Consider the following 15,153-nt stretch of genomic DNA (forward strand, 5'->3'; position numbering starts at 1 on the left):
TGGGCCACCAAGATGTCTTCACGGGTCTTCACGGGTTAAGTGTGAAACGCAAGTGTGCTTTGTATTTAACCACCACCGGTCCCAACCTTGATCCACACCGCCCACCCCTCCACAGTCACCCAGAGGCACTGGGGGGGACCTTGGAGCTTTCATAGAATCTGTGTCTCCTGATGCTGGAAAAACCAAGGGTGGCCCAGGGGATCTGATTTCAAAACAAGACCCACAGATAGGGCTGGCAACCTCTCTCTCACTTATATCCCTCCCCGACAATTTCTGAATCAAAGTTTTCACTCCACTGTGTCCCCTGAACACCCCCTACAAGGTAGAGAATCTGGTGGGCTGGTAATCCTGTTCTTTCTTTCTTTCTTTTTTAATTTTTTTTTTTTACTTTAGAGAGAGGGAGTGAGAGTGGGGAGGGGCTGAGGGAGAGAAAGAGACAGATGGACAGACAGAATCTTAAGCAGGCTACACACTCAGCCCGGAGCCCAATGTGAGGCTTGATCCCACGACCCTGGGATCATGACCTGAGCCAAAATCAAGAGCCGGTCGCTTAACCAACTGAGCCACCCAGGCGTCCCAGTAGGCATCTTCTAAGAAGAGAATTCTCTTTGAAGCCATTCACATGCTAGTATGAATTTTCCCCGATAGCCTTGCTCTACTGTAGCTGATCTGGCCACGTTTTACGCATGAAGCACCTGGGAGCGTCAGGCCCCGGTGGGACCTCCAAGGCGGAGGCTTCCAGCAACCTGAGAGGGTCAGAGAGGAGCAGTAGGGAGAGAAGGAATGCGGAAAGCGAAGGGCACAGACTCCCGTGACGAACCCAGCCTGTTTCAAGTTTGCTTCCTCCAGGAAAGACAGGCCTTGTTCTTCCACGTGCTCCACTCCCTCCTCTTCCTCTCCGCTGCATTTCTGGGCAGACACATTTCTGGGCAGAAATGTGTCCTGAGGGGCGCCCGGCTGGCTCAGTCAGTTAAGCGTCTGACTTCCGCTCAGGTCATGATCTCACGGCTTGTGGGTTCGAGCCCCGCGTCGGGCTCTGGGCTGACAGCTCGGAGCCTGGAGCCTGCTTCGGATTCTGGGTCTCCCTCTCTCTCTCTGCCCCTCCCCACTCACTCTCTCTCTCTCTCTCTCTCTCAAAAACTAAATAAACATTAAAAAAATAAAATAAAAAGAAAGAAACGTGTCCTGAGTCCCAAGCCACCAACCTAGGAATGTGTTTTGGGCTAGCAGCTACAGGAACGTGGCCCATCGCCCGGTGGGGAACCGTCCCCTGAGAACCCCAGCCCCCTGTGCCACGGGGGCAAAGCAGGGGGCGACGAGCTTCCTCCGCATCCGTTCCAGGTTAAGTGCACTTTAGACCCATTCTGTCAAAATATTCAAGTTGTCACATTTTAATGGATTCCATGTAAGAAATAGGCCACCCCCCCATAGCTTGCCGCTCCCCCCACCCCCCAGGTCCATCCCAACTGCGGGCTCTGGTTACAATGGAAATCTACTTCATTGGAAACTTCTCAGAACAGAGCTCGGGGGCGGGGACCGTCTTATCGGGAACTTTTCTGTTTGGGCTTACGATAAGGGGTGACATTGGGAGGCCGATAAGGCTGATCCCCAAGGACCTGGGCTGTATATAAGCAGCAGCTCCCGTGGACTGCGGTACACTTTCCTCCCATCTGCCCTTCTCCGGAGATCGGGACCGACGCGAACCATGAAGTGGCTGCTGCTGCTCAGCTTGGTGGCACTCTCTGAGTGTACCATCATCAAGTGAGTCCGGGGCCGCGCTGCCCGAGGAACAGCCATCTCCTCCTGCTGTCTTCCTCCCCGCCTCACGATTTCCTTCCTCCCCTCTCCCCCCATCCGATTCCACTCTGTTCCACTGGCTCCAGTCTCCCTTCTTGTCTCTCTCTCTCTCTCTCTCTCTCTCTCTCTCTCTCTGCCTTCTTGGGGACGCAGCCCCGCCGACGTGGGGCTCCAGCCTGGCCACGGCTGGGCGCCCGGCGACTTGGGGCAACCGCTTAACCTCTTTGCCTTAGCGTGCCAAAAAGAGAAGTGTCTCCCACCCCCCGCCTCGGCCTCCCTTCTTCGTCCTCTCCCGGGCTGGCCTTCTGAGGCTTCCGCGGCACCGCACGGGCCGACTCCTCTCCCGATTCCTCTTCCTCCTGCCAACTCCCCCCCCCTTTGCCACTGCTCTGCCACAGGGTTCCCCTCACCAAGAAGAAGACCTTGAGGGAGAACTTGATCGAGCACGGCCTCCTGGATGACTTCCTGAAGAAGTACAGCTTCAACCCAGCCAACAAGTACTTCCACGATGAGTCCGCCACCTTGATAGCCGCCCAGCCCCTGGAAAACTACATGGATGTGAGTGCACGGGCCGGCAACCGGGCAGCTCGGAGGATGGGGCAGCGCTCCGGACCCCCAGGCAGTGACCGCGGGGTCTGCGTCCGGGATCCCAGAGGCCCAGGGAGGGCAGGAAGTCACCGTCAGAGCTGTTGCCATTCATTCACTCTTTCCTCCGGTGTTTATGCATACGGAGCACCTCTTTACGTGTCGGGGACCGTGCTGGGCCCAGGGGCACAGCCCCTGCACTCAAGGAGCTCACAGTCTTAGGAGGGACACACAGACGGTCCCCAGTGAGCCTCACAACCCCGGCTCAGTGACGGTCTCACACTGTGAGGGTGTGGCCGGGGCAAGCAGGGAAGGAACAACGGGGGGTTTCCAGGGGACAGGAGAGCGTCCCAGAGGGCTGACGGCGTGTGCCAGACCTCGGGACAGCGGGGGACAGAGCGCACGCGAGGAAAGGAGGCCGGTGTTCAGGGAGAGCAGAGAGCTAGAGAGAGAGGCACGATGGAGCACTGAGGGGTCGGTGAGCGTAGCCAAATCAGAGTCTGTCTCCTCAACCGCCACTCAGTTGCCTTCACCGGGAGGGTCGACACGATCGGACTGGAGTTTCAGGAAGATCACTCTGACTCTTCCATCTGGGACCCAATGGCAACACCCTGCCCCTTAGGGGATGTCGTGTCCCCAGTGTACATGGCACTGGGCCACGGCTATGAAGCAAGCTTGCCGGTCGTTAAGAGCATAGCCTGTGAAATCTGCCAGACCTGGTGAAAGTTAGGCCGTAGGGCTGAGGGGCCGTGTGAGCTTGGGCGAGTCATTTAAATTCTGAGTGAGCCTCAAGTGTCCTTGTCTGTAAAACAGAACCATTAATATCTACCATCGGGGGGTTGCTGTAAGTAATTAATGCAATAACGTTCTTTGGTTTTGTCTGTTCTTTGGGGGGGGAAGGGGGTTTGTTTTTGTTTTTGTTTTTTGTTTCTCGTGGGGTTTTGGAGTGCTTAGCACAGGGCCTGGCCTTTGGCAAGAGCTTGGTAAAATTAGCCCACCTATTCACGTAACAAATATGTATGAAGCACCTACTATGTGCCAGAGGCTCGGCGCAAGGAGCTAAGGAAACAATGGTGGATAAACAAAGAGCGTAGGTTCTAGAGGGAAAGGCAAGTAAGAGACAAGTATCTAAGATAATTTCAGGTAATGACTGGCGTCGCAAAGAAGAACTAATCAGAGTAAGGGGAAGGAGAACCATGAGGGAAGGGCAAATTTAGATAAAGCGGTCAGGGAGGGCCTCCTGGCAGAGGTGACAGTCGACTGGAGCACCGAATGAGTGGTGAGAGGGAGCCAGCCGAGGAAAGATCTAGAATAAACATTTGCCCGGCATAAGAAATAGCAAGTGCAAAGGCCCTGGGAGGGGAATGAGCTTGACATCATCATCAAAGAACGGCAAGCCTCACGGGGCTGGAACAGAGCTGGGAAGGGAGAAGGCGCTGCCATTGAGAATAACAATCCCGACTCTGTGCTTTCTTGAACCTGCTAGAGATTTAGGAGGTTTAGGAACACACCGAGATTTAGGAATCAGACGCCCATCGTGAGGGGATTTATTTACCTCCCCGTCGGCAGTTTAATGACAAAGTAGTTGAGCCCAGACTCTGATGGGTGCTGTAAGTTTCTACCCCCTGTCCAAGAACGTGCGAACATTCTCTAGGACTACGAGACTAAGATATACCAGACAAGAGCTGAATGAAGAGGGGACAGCCGATGATCATCAGGTGTTCATGGTGCTTAGAAGAGAACAGTCAGAGGGTAACAGAGAAGCAATCAGGGAAGACTTCCAGGCGGAGGGGGAGACCAGGCTGGGCCTTGAAGGATGGATGCATTGGACAGGGAGAGAAAGGCCGGGAGAACGGTGAAGGGAAAGGTGGGAGGTGGGCTGAAGAGCCCACCCCGACATAGTCCCCGGGGAGGCCAGGCTGGGGAGCGGTCACTGAGCTGTGCTGTCCCACCCTGGCAGATGGAGTACTTCGGCACCATCGGCATCGGCACCCCCCCTCAGCAGTTCACCGTCATCTTCGACACCGGCTCCTCCAACCTGTGGGTGCCTTCTGTCTACTGCAAGAGTCCTGCCTGCAGTGAGTGCCTGGCCCTGCCCTGCCCGGGTTCTCGGGGACCAACCGACCTGGAGCCCTGAACACCCAGGGGCTTCCACTAGGGTTGAAGCCTGGGGGGAGTCACTCAGGGATTCACTCGGCAGGCATTTCCTGAGCAGCTACTAGGCGCCAAGCCCTGGACTCAGGGGCCCAGGGAGAACGGCGTGAATCACACGCGGTCCGTGCCCTCACGGAGCCCGGTCCACCGGCAGAAAGGATTTGAAAGGGCTCGGCACCACGGACAGCTATGAGCCTGCTCTGTTCAGTGTTAGCCTGGGCGACCTTGGGAGGACCGTGAGGTCTGCTGGGGACCTGCCCTCAGTGACAGGGTCCCTACTGGCCCAACCAGACACAAGTGGAACCTGGGTATGCTTAGGCTCCGAAACCTGGGGTGAGGGTTACATTTCTCCTGCAAAGCCCCACCCAGAACCAAGGCACCCCCTGCCCCCAAGGAACATGCTCTCAGCCCGTGACTCTCGCTCAGCTTTTCGAACTTGACATCGTGACTTCTTGCCCCGGCAGCCAACCACAAGCGCTTCAACCCTCAAGCGTCCTCCACCTACCAGGCCACCAACAACCCAGTCTCCATCGCCTATGGCACCGGCAGCATGACAGGCATCCTGGGATACGACACCGTCCAGGTGAGCACCTGCCAGCCGGCCGCCTCACCCTGCCCAGCCCTGGAGCCATCTTCCGAGGACCCTGGGGACCACGGTGCACCCCCTCCCCCAGAGCCAGCTTATTCAATCGACCGGGGGGGGGGGGCTCGGTGATCACAAAAGTAACCTGAGATGGGATGCGGGGGGGGGGGGAAGTGGCAGAGATGTCACAGACATTTCTGGGGGGGGGTGGTAGTAGCGGGTAAGGGAGTGGATTCCCAGAGCCACAGGCCAACCTCAAGCACCCCCAAGTTGAATGGCGGGTAGGGGCCAAGAGCGGAAGGCACAAAGACTCAGTTCTCCTTCAGCACCTCCTTCCCCTCCTCACCCCCCACTTGCAGCCCCCCTGAGTCACGAGAGCTTCACAAGCACCCCACCCCACCCCAGCCCCTGCAGGTGCAGCAGGGGTCAGGGGCTGTGACTTGTCTGGGGTCTCCTTTGCGTCCAATCATCAGAAGCTAGAGCGTGCACGCACGCGTGCGCACACATGCACACACACACACACACACACACACACGGTGGCCATCTGCTCTGCAGCAAATTCTCACTCCACAGACTGTGGCCATCTGGAGATCAGTCGCAATGGTTACTTCCACAGGAATAACAAGCCTTCCCGGGGACAGCCCTCCTCCCTTCCTTCCCGCCTGCCACCCTGGAAGCCAATTCCTACTGGAAATGAACCAGGGACCCTCTGGGCCCAGGGCCGGTACCCACAGTGCTCAGCCAACCCGTGCTGACCGCAAACATCGTGGTTTCCCCCGATCCAGGTCGGAGGCGTCTCAGACACCAACCAGATCTTCGGCCTGAGTGAGACTGAGCCCGGCTCCTTCCTGTACTACGCTCCCTTCGATGGCATCCTGGGCCTGGCCTACCCCCAGATCTCCGCCTCCGGGGCCACACCCGTCTTTGACAACATGTGGAATGAGGGGCTGGTTTCGCAGGATCTCTTCTCAGTCTACCTGAGCGGGTAAGTTGGGGGGGGGGGCGGGTCACAGCCACCTGGCCCCACAGGGGGCTGTCCAAGGCTGGAAAATAGGGCTTGTGTCTTCAACAAGGGAACTTTTAAATGATGAAAGCAAGTTTCCTCTGTTAGTTAAGCAAATCTAGGTTCCGGTTGTGGCTATGAGTTAATTCCAAGAATGAATACAGAATACGCCAAGGGTTGGTTCGATTGAGCAGAGGTTTATGCAAGAATATCAGAGAGTGTCATCAATTTTCCTGAGACACTCGGCTTTCTTGTGACACATCCTTCTCTTTCGAAGCGATTGGTCATGGCCGATGTTTTTCTTGAGCTGTTAACTGTCCCCCTATAACCTCCCTGCGTTGCATTGCACGGTCAGAGGTTTGCAGGGAGCTGGGGTGGGGTTAGGTGAGTGGGGACCATTATATCTGGGGCCAGTTCTTTCGTGGTTAATTTCTTGGAGTCACCCACCTTCGCTTCCCTATCTAACCCGAAACTGCAGAGATTTAGAAAGAGAATGCCCCGGTCACAAGGACCCCTGCAATTTACAACAGGAGGAACCGTTCATCTGTTTTTCCTCCGGGACCCTTAATATTCAAGTCGGCTCTTAAACACAGCCTGCCTTTATGGGTGCTACCCATAAGAGAGGTCAGGGTTTCTCAATCACAGCACTATGGACATTTTAGACCCGATAACTCCTTCTGTTGGGGCTCTCCTGGGCATTATAAGATGTTTAGTGGCTTCCCTGGCCTCTCTCTCCTAGCTCTCAGTGGCACCCCCTTACGGCCACTGGATCATGACAATCAAAGCATCCCAGACAGGAGCAAATTAGAAACCGCCCCTGTCTGATAACCTGTGAACTACACTGTCAAATCCTTACGAGCAGACACGCATCTGCTTCTCTTCTTTCTTTCTTTCTTTTTTTAATTTTTTAAGCTTATTTATTTATTTTGGGAGCAAGACAGCGCGAGTGGCAGAGAGAGAGAGGGAGAGACAGACCCCCAAGCAGGCCCCGCACTGCCGGCACAGAGCCCAATGCGGGGCTCGATCTCACAGACCGTGAGGTCATGACCTGAGCCGAAAAACCGAGAGTCTGGACGCTTAACCGACTGAGCCGCCCAGGCACCCCTGCGTTCACGGCAGTGAGGGCGAATATGCGGCAGAAACCACACGCGTTGGAACCAGAAAGACCTGGGCTCCGGTCTTGGTCTCGGTTCGGGCACTCGCTGGCTGTGTGGCCTCGGGCAAGTTGCCTCACTTCTTTGAGCCTCGGTTTCCTCGCTGTGAAGCGGAAATAACAGTAGCGACCACTCAGGGGCCTTGGTGTAAGGATCCCAGCTCCTGGGACTGGCAAGAGCTCAATCGCGGGGGTGGCTCTTAGGACACACACAGCAGATGTTCAGGTCAATGAATGAATGGATGAATCCCTATCTCCCCCCCCCCCCCGCCCCCACCACAGCAATGACCAGAGTGGCAGCGTGGTGATGTTCGGTGGCATTGATTCTTCTTACTACACTGGAAATCTGAACTGGATCCCTGTTTCTGTCGAGGGTTATTGGCAGATCTCCGTGGACAGGTGAGAGAGAACACTGGATGGGGCAACATCCTGGCAGGGGCCCTGGATCTCCATTGCATACAGATTCCTAGTTAACGGAGCTTTCTAGAATCCCCCTGGAACAGCCAAACGGCCAGCCCAGGGAGATGTACCCCAGCGGGAGAAAGCAGAAGCTGGCCAAGCCAGAGAGATCCCACGAAAGACACCTCACTGGAGGAGGCGAGCTACTGGGGACCCTCCCCACCCGCCTCAAGATGTTCTGCAAGGATGACACAGCCACGTTCCTTCCTGTCGAACAGACAGGACAATCTATCGGCATCCTTGTCCACACACCCCAGCACTGAGGAGACCCTGAACTGACACTCACTCCTCCCACCCTAGGGCGAGGGGGCTCATTCCAGGGCATTCATTCCCCCCCCCCACTGCCCCCTTTGGAGCCTGCCCCTCCCCCAAGCAGCCTCATTCCCCAGCTGTTTGTCACCCCGCTGGCCTCTTAGGGTGACCACCGACACAGGTTTGCCCAAGAATGAGCAGTTCCCTGGGACGCCAGACTTGCAGTACTAAAACCGGGACTGTCCTGGGCAAACGGGCACGTAGGGTTACCCTGCACCTGCTGCAGCCATGGCTAAAAGTCCCTCACTTCCTCTACCTCCTGCCCCTGCTCCGTATCTCTGTCACTCCCTGCCTGTGATGTCCTCCTCCCGCTCTGTACCTCCCTAGCAACCGCTGGGTGTCCGCTTCCCTGAGAAGCCCTCCCTGATTGCTCAGCACCACCCCCTTTGCCCGCTGGAACATGCTTCTGTTCCCCTGCCACGTGTCCTGCTCCTCCTCCACCGTGAGCTCCCCGCAGCCTGGAACCGTGTGGCTGTCTGGTTTTGCATCCCCCACGCCTAGCACAGAGCAGGCACTCGGTCAATATTTGTTGAGTAACTGAATGCACGATGGAGAAGCTGGAATTTTATGTGTTGGCCTGTGGAGGGAAGGAGGGGACCCTCTGGGGCCACCTGGCTCCTCCTTGGGGAGATCTACCCCCTGGGGACTCAGGGGACCCTTCCTTGTATCTCATCCATGTGTAGCATCACCATGAACGGACAGTCCATCGCTTGTAACGGGGGCTGCCAGGCCATCGTGGACACGGGCACCTCTCTGCTGACCGGCCCAAGCAACGCCATTGCCAACATCCAGAGCGACATTGGAGCCAGCCAGAACTCATACGGCCAGGTGAGTCCGGCCCTGACTGCCCTGTTCTGGACCCAAGTGGCAGGTCTGTCCGCCACGCAGAAGAAACCCAAGTCCTCCTAACCCTCAACTCTTTCCAGATGGGGATCAGCTGCTCAGCCATCAGCAACCTGCCCGACATCGTCTTCACCATCAACGGCAATGAGTACCCACTGCCTCCCAGTGCCTACATCCTGCAGGTAAGGGGGCTCTGGGCCAGCCGCCTAGGTGTGCCTGCAGGGAACGCGGCCACGTACCACACCGCGCCCCACACCCCGCCCCCGGCTTTTGCACAAGGGAAAGGGCGCTTCCACAAGAGGAAGCTGAAGGCTGCTCTGGACAGCCTCCAGAGAAAATAGGATACATTGTAAACAGCTGCATGCATGAAACTGTGGGTGCAGCGCCCCTCCCCCAACAGGGCAAAAGTGAGGCAAAGGCCAGTGGCAGGAAGAGAGGGTTTCCAGCCGCACGCCTGAGTCCAAGCTGGGTGCCAATTACTGGCTCGCGGAGTCTGAGCAAGCGGCAGCCGCTCCCGGCCTCAGTTTCCTGGTCTAAAAACTAGACACGCCAGCTTCCCCCATCCTCCGAGGGTGGTGAGGGTGATCAGGTCAGAGCGACCACATCAAAGGCGCGAAAAGGGTTGAGCAAATGGAAATCGCACCTTCCGCAGGGCGGGGGCTTGTGAAGTAACAAATCTTTACTTGGTAGATTACGAGCCACGGTGGGGGGGGGGGGAGTAGTTTTGCCCAGTGACTCGAGGCTATTCAGCAAGAAGTGCTGGGGTCCGGGGGGCGGTCCCCCAGGCATGCTGATTCATTAGTAGGGGGCGGGGCCTAAAAGGTGGGGTTTGCCTAAGCCCCCCAGGTGATTCTAGCGCGCAGCCAAGGTTGTGGCCCGGTGCCCCAGTAAATGAAAAGGACTAACAGCCGATCCCCTATGCCACTGGAGGGGGTCAGAATAATGAGAAAAGGCTGTGTGTCACCCCAGCTTCCAAAATCCTTCACGGCGGCTGAGTTTTCCCTAAACCCCTCAGCCCCGATGCTGATGTCAGGGTCTGTACAGCTGCCAGAAACACTGGATAATGTCTAGTAATCCCTGGAAACCAATAGTAGAATGAGCAGTTTATACAGGCCGACCCCCGGCCGAGAAGAGCCACATCCCCGGACGCCAGCCAGGACGCCGCTCCTTGCGCGTGCCTTGCGGCGGCCCGCGCTGCCTGCGGCTTAGTCCCCAGTGCCTTGTCACTGCCGAGCCTGTGTCCCATCTCCAGCTTCCTTCTCCTCTTCTCCAGAGCCAGCAGGGCTGTATCAGCGGCCTCCAGGGCATGAACCTCCCCACCGCCTCCGGAGAGCTCTGGATCCTGGGTGACGTCTTCATCCGCCAGTACTTTGCCGTCTTCGACAGGGCAAACAACCAGGTCGGCCTGGCCCCCGTGGCCTAAGCCTGCGTCTTTCCCGCCACGTCCCCAGGAAGATCCCGACTTAGTTGTCCACTCTAGATGTATATAATTCTCCTGATTGTTCTTCCTATGGGATCGTGGAGGCGGAATCTTGGCCCTGTTCCCTATCATACCAATAACGTAGAATAAAAACCCAACCTCCTGAAACACACTCTGTGCAGTCTCTTCGTATTTCTCGCCGCACCATGGGGGTTAGAACGCCAGGCCAGGGGGACAAGATGACCACATCCGCTTGGACCGCACCAAGCAGTGACAGTGGTTCACACCCCATAATCGAGTCAGGAAGATGAACAGCCCTCCGCGGGTTTGGCTGGGAGCGTCGTGTAAAGACAGGCACCAGAAATGCCAGGCCTGTTGCCTCCTCGTGGAACAGGGCACCAAGGTTCTTGGTGAGGGAGTCAACTTCTTTCTCCCAAAGGCAGTAAGAGATAGTGAGAAAAAGAAATTGATCGAGGGCAGGTAGCTTTCCACTGACATTCCTAAGCAGGCCAGGCCAGGCAAGGGTTGGAGGGGTGACCAAAGCTGACACCCCCAAATCTACTGGGCTGCTCTCTGTTGGTCAGCTGCTTGACACAGACCAACGCCTGAAAACCCCTCGAGCCTCTCACTCTGGGTACAGATCACTGAACGGGTCCATTTTCCCATCAATGAGTTAAATTTATTTTTTATTTATTTTTTTAATGCTTATTTATTTTTGAAAGACGGAGAGGCAGAGCGTGAGTAGGGGAGGGGCAGAGTGACAGAGAGAGGGAGACGCAGAATCCGAAGGAGACTCCAGGCTCCGAGCTGTCAGCACAGAGCCCAACGCGGGGCTCAAACTCATGGACCCTGGGATCATGACCTGAACCGAAGCCGGACGCTTAACCGACTGAGTCACCCAGGTGCCCCGCCCTGTCAGTCATTTAAAGAGGACGGTGTTCCAGGCCCCTGAGCAGAGGGTGTGAGAAGGAAGTGAGCAGGCTCATTAGCAGATATCACCCTAGCCATGAAAACAGGAAATTCTTAGAGCATTTCTGCCCATGGGTTTGGAAGCACAATGTCCAATGAGGAACAAAGTTACAAAAGAAGCAGGCAACACCTAGCTTTCTAGGTCGTGCTTCCTGGAGGTGCCCAAGGCATGTTTCCCAAAGTGATCTCTTTCACCTTGACTCAGCTCAGCGTGATGCCGCTTCCTCCCGGGTTCCTCTCTCGCTGGGGAACCCACTGCAGACCCCAGTTTCTCAGCCGCACCGTGGGAAAAACCCCCACAGCCGGGGGGGGGGGCAGCTGGATTCCAGGCTGAGGGTCGGCACTAGGCCTCCCTGCGGACAGGGAGTGACTTTGGGGTGCACAGGACAACATGGCTTTGGAAACTCTCTTGTTGCCATCCTCCCCCGATTTGTCATTTGTCACCCATGCAAATATAAGATGTGGGGCTCTAGGATGTCCCGGTCTCCCTACTGTCACTAATACCCTCCCTACCCCATCTTCCACAGCCGAAAGATCTTTTTGAAACAAATCTGATCACATCTCTCCCTTGCTTAAAGCCTTCTTTTTTTTTTTTTTAATGTTTATTTTTGAGAGAGAGAGAGAGAGCACGCTTGCCAGGGGGGTAGGGGCAGAGAGAGAGGGACAGAGGATCCGAGGCACGTTCCACGCTGACAGCAGCGAGCCCAAAATGTGGGGCTCGAACTCATGAACCTCGAGATCACGACCTGAGCCAAATCGGACGCTCTGTCAACTGAGCCCCCCAGGCACCCCCGTGAAGACCTTTAATTAATGCCTTGGAATTGCACAGTTGAATAAGACGATAAGCCCTCCAAGCCTTGCATGCTCTGGTCCCCAGCTACCTTCCCTGCCTCACTTTGACCCCTCTCACCCTGAGCTCCTGCCACCCTGGCCCTTTGCCACCTCCACAGATGCCCAAACTTCTTCCCTACCTCCGGACCTCTGCACACCCCGTCCCTTTTACCCGGCTTGCTGCTCCTTTTCTCCTGACCTGCTAACACCTAGCGTCCTGCAGACCTCAGCTTAAATAGCGCTTCCCTGCGAAGCCCTCCCTGACTACCGTCGCTCGGCTTGGAGCCTGACTCTCCCATCCGTGAGGGCATTCAGTATAACCTGCCATCGTGCATTTATGGGACAGCTTGTTTTCGATCCACCGGGGCAGGGACGGCTGAAGCCTCAGCGTCAAGAGCAGGGCCCGGCACACTGTAGGTGCTCAATAAATATGTGTTGACTGAGCAATGAATTCAAGATGACTTTTTGGAAGGAAACAACAAGGAAATGGATCTGACTTCACCGAGGGCACGCGTAAGACCCAGATGGGTCCGCTCCCACCCCTACCAGCGTTCTGTTCCAGTTGTACGTGGTCCCGAGACAAACAGGTGGACTTCTTGGGTTTCTGGGGAGGAATTTCACACTGTCCTGTCTCCTCTGCTGTGTTTCCGTTTCTGGCATTTCCGGAGCACCTCCCACGAGCCAGGCGGTGTGCTCGGCTCTGGGGATGCAGGCCCGGCTTCCTGGACCCTTCCCACTCTGCTCCCGGCCCCCGGCAGCTGCAGCCCAGCCCGTCCCTCCCAGCCCCTCTTCCGTTTCCTCACCCTGGGATTCCTGGATGCCGACAGAATCTAAAAAGGCTTCCCTTTAAACAGACCATTTGGACTGAGAAAGCCTGAGCTGACGTATCTGATCTGACTCTTCCCATTTCGCCCCACGAGATAAGACGGATTCACATTCCTTTTGTACAGTCTCGGGCTTCTTCGTCTTTCCTCCCCACTCCCCGCAGGCCTTGGGGGTCTGAGCGCAGCTCCCCCTTCACGCTTGTCCAGGGCTGTATTTTCATCTCCTAGGTCTCTGCTCCACTGGTCTGTGGAACCCACAGCGTCGCCGGACGCACTCTGCTGGTAAGGACGGAAACTGGTACAGCCCCCAAGGAACACCATTTGGCAATATCTATCCAAGTTAGAAATGCATATACCTTCTGGCCCAGTAACGTCACTTCTGGGAATTTCTCTTAAAGATACACTTGCACACGTGCAAAATGATGTAAGTACAAGGTTATTCTTCGTAGCATCTTTTGTAAGAGCAAGATTTGAAACGACCCAAATGTCCACCCGGTGGGGGGCTGGTTTTAAACAACTCGGTGTGCGGGCCGGCAAGGTTTACAATGAGCGTGCTCTCCTAGGTGCTGGGAAAGATCTTGAGAAGAGATGGCTAGGTGAAAACACACATGCAAAGGTGACAACAGGCCTGTGTTATGCTGTCTTTGGATTACAAAGGAAGAAACTAAGATTTCCTTGCACTTACATACCTACCGGACCTGAGAAAGGACACCCAGAATCAGAAACCAGAAAAGGAAGAAGAGGGGGAGCCGGGTAGAAGGGGGATGGGGGAGATGTCTCACTGAATACGGTTTTACGTGTTTGTATTTCTAATGATGTGAACGCACTGCACACTAAAATTCAGGGAAGGTACTCTTAAATCTGAGTTTATCCTAATTCGAAGCCTACTGTGGTTTGTTCTCAAGCCTGTTCATCTAAAAACCTCCAAACCCACAGGGCACCTGGGTGGCTCAGTCGGTGAAGCATCCGACTTCGGCTCAGGTCATGATCTCAGGGTTTGTGGGTTCGAGCCCCGTGTCAGGCTCTGTGCTGACAGCTCGGAGCCTGGAGCCTGCTTTGGATTCTCTCTCTCTCTCAAAAATAAATAAACTAAAGCAAAACAAAACCTCCAAACCCAGGTCTTTTGAACAGGGTCTCCTAATGTGGCCCTTTGGGAACTCCCCAGGTCCAGAGAAACTGACACCCCAGACCAGGCTTCCAGCATCCTCTACTGCTCCTCAGACCCCTCCTAAGCACGGAGTCCCAGGTACGGGACACTGCAGGGCGCTTGGGGAGACACCCAACAACAACCCCCCACCCCCGCCCCTGCATGTTGGAGTCAGAGAATTCAGACCAGCTGCTGAGAATTCAGACCGGCTCATCCCATTCATTAAAAGCAGCTCTCACCCATCTGGGGTCCTGAAGGCAGCCATCCAGCCTGCTGGAGCCAGCCAGCCCTGGACAGGGGCCCATGCATCCTGGGGCTTATTTCGGGCAGAACACGGTCTTACCAAGTTGGATTCCACTGGGGCCTCCCAACATGTCACATCAGCACTGCTTGAAGGAGGACAGCCCTGGGCCCCCCAGGGGTCCTGGGAAGGGACGGTGCTGACCACAGTGTGAGGTAATGGCAGTCCCGGCCAGCCGGGAGGCCCTCTGCAGACAGTCCCCTACCTCTTCTCCAAGTGCCTGCTTGTGCCCGGGAGACAGTATAAAGGAGGCAAGCTCCATCCTTGGCCCTGGCCAGTCGGACATGCTGGAGAGCCAACAGCCTGGGAGCAAGAGGGGGACAAGAGAGGCACGAGGATGCCTTTGTCCACAGGACAGTTCCGAGGCCTGTGCTACACGGTCTCCCAGAGGGCCTGCAGAAGGGCTAGGTACCAGATGCCCATAGCCGCGACCCACTCTGTAATGCACCGCGATTGGTTTTCTTCCCGTCTCTGTCTCACCGCCCCCTTCCCTTGCCGTGCTCCCCGGGATCACTCCCCAGGTCAGTGACTCTCTCCCAGATATTTATCTCTAAGTCTGCTCTTGGGGGAACCCAAACCAAAACAGGGTAATCACAGCGCCCTACCATATACTGTCTCTCAAACTACAATGGAAGAATCCAACCAAGTGTGATGTGAAGGGACAAAACCCAGACTGGGAGTCAGAGAAACGGGGCTCTCCTCCCAGCTCAGACCTCATACTCTTGCACAACCTTAGGACACTTCTCCGGGCCTCTGTGGTCCCAGCTGTGAA

General features: G+C 56.0%; 1 protein-coding gene across 1 annotated transcript; it reads left to right on the forward strand.

Annotated features, from left to right (window-relative positions):
• The first annotated feature begins 1,705 nt into the window (after positions 1 to 1,705).
• Positions 1,706 to 10,312, forward strand: LOC124506416 (pepsin A). Its single transcript, XM_047072484.1, has 9 exons — positions 1,706 to 1,761; positions 2,196 to 2,355; positions 4,343 to 4,460; positions 5,001 to 5,119; positions 5,905 to 6,104; positions 7,558 to 7,674; positions 8,730 to 8,874; positions 8,973 to 9,071; positions 10,163 to 10,312. The coding sequence occupies exons 1-9, from the start codon at positions 1,706 to 1,708 to the stop codon at positions 10,310 to 10,312; spliced, it is 1,164 nt and encodes a 387-aa protein (XP_046928440.1).
• Positions 10,313 to 15,153: the final 4,841 nt, after the last annotated feature.

The sequence above is a fragment of the Lynx rufus genome, unplaced genomic scaffold (assembly GCF_022079265.1).
Source record: "Lynx rufus isolate CCGP_SWC_20201006 ecotype Redwood Valley unplaced genomic scaffold, mLynRuf1.p SCAF_9, whole genome shotgun sequence".
Lineage (NCBI taxonomy): Eukaryota > Metazoa > Chordata > Mammalia > Carnivora > Felidae > Lynx > Lynx rufus.

Bases quoted from the DNA above. Each gene is read 5' to 3' on its own strand.
- LOC124506416 (XM_047072484.1), top strand. From the start codon at position 1,706: ATGAAGTGGCTGCTGCTGCTCAGCTTGGTGGCACTCTCTGAGTGTACC. The intron at 4,461-5,000 runs GTGAGTGCCTGG...TTGCCCCGGCAG, and splicing joins CTGCAAGAGTCCTGCCTGCA to CCAACCACAAGCGCTTCAAC. The intron at 5,120-5,904 runs GTGAGCACCTGC...CCCCCGATCCAG, and splicing joins TGGGATACGACACCGTCCAG to GTCGGAGGCGTCTCAGACAC.